General features: G+C 39.7%; 1 protein-coding gene across 1 annotated transcript; it reads right to left on the bottom strand.

Moving 5' to 3' along the window:
- Positions 1 to 295: 295 nt before the first annotated feature.
- ip6k2b (inositol hexakisphosphate kinase 2b) lies at positions 296 to 7,746 on the bottom strand. The gene is made up of 5 exons (XM_046857924.1): positions 7,264 to 7,746; positions 3,304 to 3,517; positions 3,067 to 3,215; positions 1,822 to 1,997; positions 296 to 1,703 (listed from the first exon to the last, which is right to left on the bottom strand). Exons 1-5 carry the CDS (start codon positions 7,484 to 7,486, stop codon positions 1,179 to 1,181), a joined length of 1,287 nt encoding a protein of 428 aa, XP_046713880.1. The 5' UTR covers positions 7,487 to 7,746; the 3' UTR covers positions 296 to 1,178.
- Positions 7,747 to 10,648: the final 2,902 nt, after the last annotated feature.

Genomic DNA, 10,648 nt, shown 5'->3' with positions numbered 1-10,648 from the left:
CATTTAAAACACTGTCATTACTTCAAAACATTTACAAGTATATTTTGTCTTCATGCTCCATGTTGAGATCGGTTTCACTAATAATAAACATGCATTAACAGAAAGCAGCAATATTTGGGTATTAAAAACGTGAAAAGTATTAATTTAAGGTGCATTTAGAACAGATAAAATTTAAGCGATTAATTAATACGAGTTAACTCATGACAATCGTGCGATTAATTGCGATTAAATATTTTATACATATACATACACACACACACACACACTCGCATACACACAAAGAGTTTTACACAAATTAGTGTTCTTCACTACAAGTTATTTTATTTGTTTTGTGTCGTGTTGAACAGAGACAGAGCACAGTGAAATCCAGGACTGATTCCTATAAAGATCACATTATAACAACAATACAGTAGGATGGAATGTCAAATTCTCCCATTTCCGTTCATCATAGACTTATCACTCGTCAATAAATAAAGTTCTGTTTATAGCATCTCCTATAGCGTCCTGTGAACTACGGAATGAAGTACGAAGATAAACAAGTGTCATAAAGTGTCTGTGATTAAAAATCGGTCTGTTCATCCCTTTAAATAACAGTCTCTTTCCTTAACTTTCCTTAAGTATTCACTTCACTTTCCTTCCTTAAGTATTAAATCTCTCTTGGTCTTCACGGCATTTATAAAGCACCTTGATGTCTGTGAGTTGTTTGTAGAATAATGGCTTATGTTATTTATTTTGTGCAAAAGATCCACAACTCTTTTTTTTTCCGTATTTGCTACAAATCCAAATCTCATTCGAAAGTGTATGAAGAATGTCTCTTTCTGCATTTCTGAGCAAGAACTGAGAAAGACATCTGCCAGTTTGCAGATGGTGGTGTGTTTCCATCCTGCTATCACATACAGAGAAAGTAGACATGGCTAGAGGAGAGAGGGACCACACTAGATATTACAAACAATGAAAAGAAAAGCCAAAGTGTGAGCAGTTCAGTCCCATCAGCTCCTGAAGGTCTTTCAGAATAAGACCTTCCACCTTTTCCTTGCCCCTCCGGTTGCCTCGAATCCGGGGCGTGATTAAAGCTCTGAGGGGTTTGGAACGTAGCCTTCAGCCCGGTTACCTTTATCCAGGTATCCACTATAAGCCTAGCATAGCGGTCGGTGCACAGACGATCGTTTCAACATGGTTTAATCGTTGCTGTTCTCCTCGAGCTGCGACAGAATGCTAATGAGATTCTGCAAGCCGAAGATATATCCGCTGTCTCCCCCTTCGTGCACGACGCCGTCCTCGCCGTAATCGCGGCATGTCGTGTGAGCGAAATCAATCATCCTCACGTCCACCAATGGCGAGGACGACCCGGAACTATCCCGGACCTGAGAACGCTCCCCGTCCGCTCCTTCTTCCTCGTCATCTTCCTCCTCTTCGTCTTCCTCCTCTCCTCCATGAGAAGTTCGAGATCTGACAGGAGGCGGTGCAGGTGCTCCGTCGTAGATGATGAGGAGGGAAGAGGAGAAAAAGCGGTAGCTCTCACAGGCCTCGAGGACGGCACGCATGTCTTTGAGTCGCTGGAGAACCGGCGAGAGGAGTTCTCTTCGGAGAACACGGCCATCGCTGAAGAACTGCCATAGGGCTTCTTTGAAGCCGGCCAGACTCAACTTGCGCCCGTGGTACTTGTTCATGAACATCAGCTGCCCCGTTACACTGTGATACACCTATGTGCAGAGAAAAAGAAGGGAAATGAGGAGTCATAATATCATAAAAAAAAAATCGGTGACTCTCACAGAAAAAAGACCCCTGGATTAGAGCCTTACTATTATATACCGTAGCTACCTGCATCCCACAGAGGCGCACTCCTATCGACGAAGATGTGCTCTGCTGGCATTTGCGGATTTGGTTGGCTTTCTTCTCTTCTGAAGCGTCGTCACCATGCTGCCTGGTTCCCATTTTCAGATCAAGAACGCAAGGAACTCGATAGCGCCATGTCAGGTTCTCCAGTAGGATAAACTCTGGTAAAGGGGTTTCGGTTAAAAAAATAACAATCCCAAATTGAAAAGGTTTCTTATAACGGTGCATTTCCTCTCCTAATCACTGTCTCAATCTAATCACGTCTGCGATATTAAATTATTAGATTAGATATTAAAAGCGTGCGAAACGTTCATATGTCCCACCCGAATCCAGAACGATCGGCTAGCAGTGATTTCGGAAAAAAAAAAAAGGCTGAGCTTCATTTGATTACATGTGGAAAGTGCATTAATGGATAAATAGATTTCTAAAGCAGATCGAGTTTTGAAATGATTCCAGACATTTTTTGGGACGTCTCCAGTTCGAAGGTGAAGAAACCATAGAAGCCAAAATCTATTTTAAACATTGGAGCAGATTCAAGACACAGTATATGGACCAAAGTTTGTGGACACCTGTGCATAAGATTGGTTTGTGCTCATTTATGAACATCCCAATTCAAATGTAGTCCCCAATCATTGTTCTAAGAACCTACACTCTTCTGGGAAGATGTTCCACTAGATGTAAGAGTGTGCTTGAGAGAACTTCCTTCAGTTACAAAGGTGTTGATGAGGTCATGTGCTGATAAAGTTGAGGTGAAGAGGCCTGGGGTGCAGTCAGTGTGAAAAAAAATTATCCCAGATCTTCCACTTTAACTCAGATCTTCATGGAACTGGCTTTGTGCAAAGAAGCATGGTCATGCTGGAACAGGTTTGGGTCTCCTGGTTCGAATGAAGGGAAAAGTATCCAAAGTATCCTCTAACTTTGTGGTAACAGTTTGGGGAAGAACCGCATTGAAAATTGAGGTGTCCCAATACTCTTGTCTATATAGTGAAATACAAACTTTTTAAAATTAATGGCACCCTATAAATGATAAAAAGGGAAAGAAATTAAATTTTTCAAACTGAACTAGAAAGTATGGAAAGTATTTAATTTCAGTGTTTTTTTTCCCCCTTTTTATATTATGTTTGGCTGCTAACTACATCCCTGGCATGTTCATCCCAGACACCTTCCTGTGGGTTGTTTGTGTGTAGATTTTACACGATCTACATATTTATTAAAGCATGTGAAGGATACTGTGCTGGTTCCGATGTTTAGAGTTCTCTTTCATCCTCTGCAGGTGCTGCTGGTGGCACTGCAGACTCCAGGGGTTGTGTTTGATCTGCGGTGCCAGGTTTCCTTTCTCCAGGCTGTAGTACAACACCTCCGCTTTATCCTCACGATGACTGCCAAAACAATCCGAGAGTTGTGTGTCAAAGTCTGAGACGGTTTTCATTAGATCGCTATGATAAACAGTCCGTATTTACAGCTCACCTTTTGCTCTTTTCTTCTTTGCGGCTCGGCCTCATCCTGTCATTCTCCAGCAGGCCCGACGCCTTCTTTTTGCTCCACTTCAGCATCTTGGTTTTGGGTTCTCTGTCAGATAGGGGTTCGGTGTTCTCCTGGTCAGACGGATCGCTGTGCAAAGGGTACGCAATCAAACACAGGTTCCCTTCCTCGTCTTCCTCGAAGCTCACCGATACCACGCCTACAAGGAGAGGAAAAAAGGAGAGTGAGATCTTTTCGCTACTTATCATCCTTTTGACCTTTTTATCTCATTTCCAGATAATCTAGACCGCTTCAGCGAGTCTCCCGTTTCGTTCCCAATGCCAACACCTCTAGTTAATTATGGTATTAAGAGCAGCACTAAGAAAAGATAAGAAGACCTTATGTTGTTGATCACTTGATCACTGGATCAAGGAAGCATATTACGAAGTCATTACATTAGTCATAGGGGTATAACCGGGGTTAAGATGTTGGACTTCTGATCAAAAGGTCATGAGTTTAAATCCCGCCACAACTGAGCCGCCGCTGCCTGACCGTTGGGCACGGCCTTTAACTCTCAAATTCCTTAAATGAACATATTAATAGAACTATTGACAGAATAAGAACATAGCTGCGTCTCCAAATACAATCTGTCCCACAGCTGTTGTTCATGGCAATGTCTCTGAAGCATTTGGCTTGTAAAATTTGTTTTCAAAGGCAGAAGAGCAGTTTGTTACAACCTTCTAGTTGTTATTCGGATTATTATTCGAATAAATTCGAATATATTATTATAATTCGAATATATTATTATTATTATTATTATTATTGATGCTTACTGCACCCTGAAGCAACACACACACCCACACACACCCACAAAGTGCACTGACAGGAATGTCCTTATTTTCTAACATCATCCACAATCAAACTAATTGTGATCTGGAAAGTTTCAGAAGGTAAAACTTTTCAAAGCCTTCTGTTTAAAACCGTGTGATCGATGATCGACCTAAAAACTGTATAAATTCAGTATATAGAGAAGCAAAGCAGGAGATGATAGATGAAGTCTACTCTGAACTTCAAAAAGGTTAGTCAATTTCTCTTTTTTGTAAATAATACATATGCTTTACGTGAGTTGCAGATGAAGAGCTTGAGTGGTCTGCTATAGAGCGCTAACCTCAACCCTACTGGATGAATTGGAACAGATAACTGCACCCCAGGACTCCTCACCTCACCTACATGACTTTAATAACCTCTTGAATCAGCACAAATCTCCACAAGCCAACTCCAAAATCTTGTGGAACATCTTCCCGGAAGTGCGGAGGTTATATAATGGGGAGTGGGACGATCAAAAAAGGCACATGCTAATCTCATCTTAAGTGTCCAAGTGAGAGTTTACATTTATTATTACTAAAATAATTCCTATTGATCAAATTATTTTAGCACCCCTTCGGATCGAATTACGATGTTTTCAGGACGGGGTGTGATTTCCAACCTGATAAGTAACAGATTTTTTATAAACGCACAAATGGCTGAAGATTCAATTCGATTCAATTCAATTCGATTCCACAAATGCTTATTTGTAGGGTGCTTTTAACAAAGGCCATTGTCTTTAAGCAGCTTTACAGTGATAAAGCTGATATAAAGTTGTATAAAAGAATGTATACATTTTCTGCCTATAAGTTTGTTCCTCATAACCGTATGCCAGTAGTGCACTGTGGTGACGAAGAACTCCCTGAGACTTCATGAGGAAGCAACCGGACTCAAAAGGGCACTCGAGATGGGTTCATGAAGTGGCTCATCCCGGGGATATTATATGAAGTTCAGATCATCGATACACTACATAATTCATCGAATGATATTAATCATTGATCAGATTTATAATTGAATAACGAGTTGGCGTATTGTTGTGGTTTTCAGATGAATTAAAGCACATAATTCACCTCAGCATAGTGACTGTAACTCCACCACAGGTCCTCTTTTTAAAATCAGCTTTTTTATTTCTCTATAAAATTCAACCTTGTCCGCAATGCAAGCTCAAAAAATATATCCACTTTACAGGAAGACATCTACATCTGTACATGATGCACATTGTGCTCTTTAGGACCCTGAGGTTTCCTGCTGGGCAGTTGATGGGCCTGATGATGTCACCAGCTGTGATGTCACAGTTTTATTGGACAATCTCATGCCCTTTTAGTTGCTGAGTCAAACCTGAGAGTGTGTGTGTGTGTGTGTGTGTGTGTGTGTGTGTGTGTGTGTGTACCTTTTGACAATACTGCATGTGTGTACCTTTTGACAATACTGCATGTGTTTTGTGTGGGTGTGTAAACACAGAGAGAGAGGGATAGAGGGAGCAAAACAGAGAGATAGAGAGAAAGACAGTCAGAAAGAAACACATATCTATATAGAGACATACAGACAGAGAGATAGACAGAGGTAAAAATATACATAGATAGAGAGAGAGAAAGAAAGAGAGAGAGAGAGAGAGAGAGAGAGGCACAGAGAAATACATAGAGAGATATACAGACTGAAAGAGAGATAGAGAGTTAAAAGAGAGAAGGATAAAGGGAGCAAAAAGAAGAGAGAGGAAAAAGAGAGAGAGAAGGAGACAGATCCAGCTTGAGACATACAAAGTGAAAGAGAAAGAAGGAGAGACATACATAGAGACACATAGACAAATAAAGAGAGACAGAAAGAGAGAGAGAGAGAGAGAGAGAGACAAAGAGAGAGAGAGAGAGAGAGAGAGAGACAGACAGACAGACAGACAGATAGAGCGAAAAGAGAGATATATAGAGAGAGATCAACAGAGATAGAGAGGAATAGACAGACAGATTGACATAAAGAGATATATACAGAAAGATAAAGAGAGATAGATAGTCAAATAGATAGATAGATAGATAGATAGATAGATAGATAGATAGATAGATAGATAGATAGATAGATAGATAGATAGAGATATCTATAGAGAGACAAAGTGAGATAAAGATAGATAAGGAGCGATAGACTGAATTACATCTTCTAAAGGTCCATGCAGGCTGCTGGCTTTTTATAGGCCATGTGCGTATGTTGGTCAAAGACACTGGCAGCACACACTGCTACTGACTTATACACCTTCCGTTCATCTCTCCTTCACACACACAATGGGAATGATGCCAGAATTTACAGAATGTGATCTCACACTGGATATGTTTTGGCACAAATGCGTATGAGGGCTGAATTTCCTCCATCAGAACTGCTTCTAGTATTGATCCATATTTCAGTGTAACTCGAGCCTCCATCTGTACTGTGGCTTACATCAGGCTGTGTGTGTTCGTATGACATCAAGACATCACGCTAGAACAACCACCAAATATTACTTTCATAAGCACTAAACGTCCATTCCAAAATTATGTCACTTTTATTCCCCTTTTATTATTTCTGTCTTCCTTAAAGCTTTTTGTTAACTTGAACTTAATGAATAAAATCAACATCGAAACCATAAATTGGTTAAAACAACGTTAAAGAAGAAGTTCTTTCGGCAGCACATTGAATCTACAATTACTGCTGTAATGTACAGAATAATGTTATTCTTATATAAATATATTTATTTATTTAAAACCAGATCAGATGTGCTACTTATTCTCCACATGTGTCAATAAGTCCTGTAGAAGGTTCTAAAACATTCTGGAAAACATTTTCCTGCTGATCTCTTAGTTAGTCATCCCAAATACCAATCTTTTTTTTTACCGGCTTTTTTTCATTCTTTATTATTATATTTCTTTTCAGAATTTGGACTCATACACACAAACCTAATTATAGATATAAATCATATGAAGACTATGTATATATCATTGTGCCATTGTGGAAGATCAGTAGATACAGAGAGAGGAACCATAAGTGAGTAATCATACCATTATTATAGTAGAAAAACCGGCATGAATGGTGTGTGTGTGTGTGTGTGTGTGTGTGTGTGTGTGTGTGTGTGTATGTTTGTACCTTTGTACTGAGGTGTGAATCTGCGGATCTCTGGTGGCAGGCTCTTGTAGAACTGGTGTTCTCGTGGGATTAGTGGCTTGCAGATGGTCTGCTCCCCAAATCGCAGTACACACGAATGGCCTCCGACCTGATGGACAAATGGTTCCAACATCACTCCACCTTTCTTCTGGCTTTTCCCCGGGTATCTACACCCCTCCATCAGTGCCTTTAAAGCCGGACTCATTCTCCAAACACATGCGTCACTCTCCAGGTACAGGCTTCTGTCTCTGTCCCAGCACCTTTAATGTCTTCAGATGATTGACAGGAGCATAAGGGAATTGCCAAATTCTTGTATTCTTAAATTCCTTGATTCGTCTTAGTGATTAATTTGATTGCGAAAGACCAGCAGGCAGTGAGTTGGAGTGAGTGTGAGTGTGCTTTCAGTATGTCTGAATAACTCCACACTGTGGGTCTTACTTGCTCTGCTGAATCTGAGCAGACTGTTCCAGGCAGAGAGGCAAAATAGCACAACAACTCACATGGCTCCACCCGCCTCTCTGCTTCCAACCAATCAGAGTCAAGCAGCTGTTGTTAGGTTCGGGTGGGGGATCCAAGAGAAAAGGAAACCGAACAAACAAAAGGCAAGGAACGGGAGGAGGGACAGAGAGACCAAGTGAGAGGAAAGCACAAACAAAGCAAAGGAAGGAAAGAGAAAGTGCACAGCTGTTCTCGGCTAGTCTCTGTCCATGACTGGGCTTCCCGTTAGTCAGGAAACAGAAAGAGGTGGGAGAAGACTCCAAATGACAAAAAAGGTGTCACCTACAACTAAAACCGAGCTTTCTGTTAAACATTGACAACAGTTCCAGTAAATATGAGTCACATGGGTGAGATTGTGATTAATGAATTCTAAAAAGAACTCAATAATCAGTTCTAATCGATCTAATGAGGCAGAGACACAAAGCAGACACCATACTACTTATACTACTACTACTAAAACGTCATTTTATTAAGAATCTTTAAATCGGCTACATTTGGCATAAAAGTTAACGATTAAAGTAAAAAAATGTGCATTGAATTCCAGTTTGCATTTCTATCGTGATGCATCGTTTTGGTCATATTTACATTGATAAAAAAATTATTTATATGTCATTATTGGAAGATACTATATTTTTTATATATATACTTTTATTATTTAAAAAATAAACAATAATTTGTGGCAATTTTTTTTTAAGACAACGCTACGGAGACCGAGGCGTGTCCTGAGAGTCACATACAATACAGATTAACATGGCAGAGGTAGAGCTGCGTCTTCCATGAGACAGAATTCGAAAAGATTATATTGTTTTATTTAAAAGTTTTTTTTTTTTTTTGCACTACAAAGGCCTGTTTGTGAAAGGACCATGTCTTAGAATTCAGAAGACACTTAAGTTAATTTTATTTAATTTGTTGTCTATGAAATATCGGTAACATATTTATTTGCATAGCATCATATTTTTCCATTGCACCATATATGAATTGTATCATATCACATCCGTAGCTGCTTCATATGTATCTTAAATGTATTGCATCGTTGGCTATGGATTGAGATGCACATCTTCAGTCTACACACAATTTACAAAAAGCAAGCATACATTTCAAACAATTGATTACAATTTCAATCAAAAGTTTTATTTGTTTATATCTTTTCACAATCGACATTGTCCCGAAGCAGCTTTACAGAGATAAAGAGGTTATAAAGTTGGAGTGTATAAGTTTAATGCCTATAAGTATGTTTGTCCCTAATGAGGTGGGGCGACTGTGGTAAGGAAAAACATGTGGTATGAGGAAGAAACCTTGAGAGGAACCAGATTTAAAAGAGAACCCATCCATATAAGGGTGTCACCGAATGTTCATTCATTACAGTCCCATCATTGCCGAGGTGTTCTGTTGAGTAATAGGTGCTAAGATGCAGAACTGTTCATTCAAACTGTGGTCAATTCCATTAGTTCTATAGTTCAGAAGCACAAGTTGAAAAACCCTTTTGCTTATGTTCCCTAAACGAGTGTGAAGAACAACTAAAAAAACAGACTGAAAACAGGGTTATGTCTTGTGGCTATCTACACATAAGAACTTTAAAGTCAACTTGAAACCTGACAGGAAGCCAATGGACTGTATGAATTCTAAAATATATCAAGACATCAGAAGGGACAAAATTACACCTGAGTGACGTTGACACTTTGATTTGAGCATTTGAGTCTGTTGATCTACAGGAAGTTTCACACTGTAGATTTTACATTGAATGGTGGAAACACCTTGCTGAAGCCAGAGGAGAACAGCCAGACTGCTTTAGTCTGACAGGAAGATGATAGTAACTTAAATAACAACCATTTACATGGTGGTGCTTGGATGTGAACTCAAAACCTTCTAATCAGAAAGCCAACATTTTTATGAATATGTCTACCACCTCTTCCTGGCTACATTAGCAAAAAAACATCATCCTGCCCACAGTAGCTACACTCCACTTTTACTTCCCTTTCCATCTAATCTACACTAGCGGAATGATTTTTTTCAAAATCATGCTAACACTTTATCTTTTCACTAGAACAAACGGACCTTCATGTAGGACAACCCAAAACATAACCAGAAAGAGGAAAAGACCTGCGTGCATGTTTCTGACCCACAGATAACCTTTAGCATTGTGTTATTTTGGTGTGTTTTTCCTGGAGACGCCCTCCACAGTACCCACAGGTACTGTTTGTCCATATACATCCACATACAGTGTAACACAATTCCAGTCCTGTTATTAAAGCGTTGTGGTAGTGATGTGTGGTGTGTGGTGACACACAACCACGTATTTGTTCTGGAAAACACTGTAATAAAAGAACTTCCTTGTTGCATTGTAATAGACTAGAAATTGTAATGTGCAAATGTCCTGCAAAGATATATATTTACATAACGGCTATAAAACAAATCTGTGTCCCACAAACGTTATTTTATTTGATCTTGCATACGTTTTTACCTCCTCTTGAATGTTTCTACATTTAATAATGTTAGTGTCAGATCCTTAGCCAGTACCCAGAAACCACCCAAGCTTTCAAATATGGCTGCCATGGACTCCAGCTCCCAGAGCACACACACTTTTTCCTACCCTGATTCTTCCTGCTACTGACTTCTTAATTGCACACACACACTAAGTAAACTATAAGGGAACTCCTGACTTCTTCAGCCATATCCCCATATGATCAGACATTTGGAGGCACAAAATTGTATAGGACAGCTCTGGATGTGCAAGCATTGCACTTTCCCTTCACTTGAACTAGGAGACCCAAACCTTTTCCAGCATGACCATACCCATGTGAACAAAGCCAGCTCCATGAAGATATGCTTTACTTGTTTTGGAGTGGAAGATCTTGATTAGCTTGATATA

This window comes from Silurus meridionalis, chromosome 1, assembly GCF_014805685.1.
Source record: "Silurus meridionalis isolate SWU-2019-XX chromosome 1, ASM1480568v1, whole genome shotgun sequence".
Taxonomy (NCBI): Eukaryota; Metazoa; Chordata; class Actinopteri; order Siluriformes; family Siluridae; genus Silurus; species Silurus meridionalis.
This window is presented reverse-complemented; position numbering and strand designations above follow the sequence as displayed.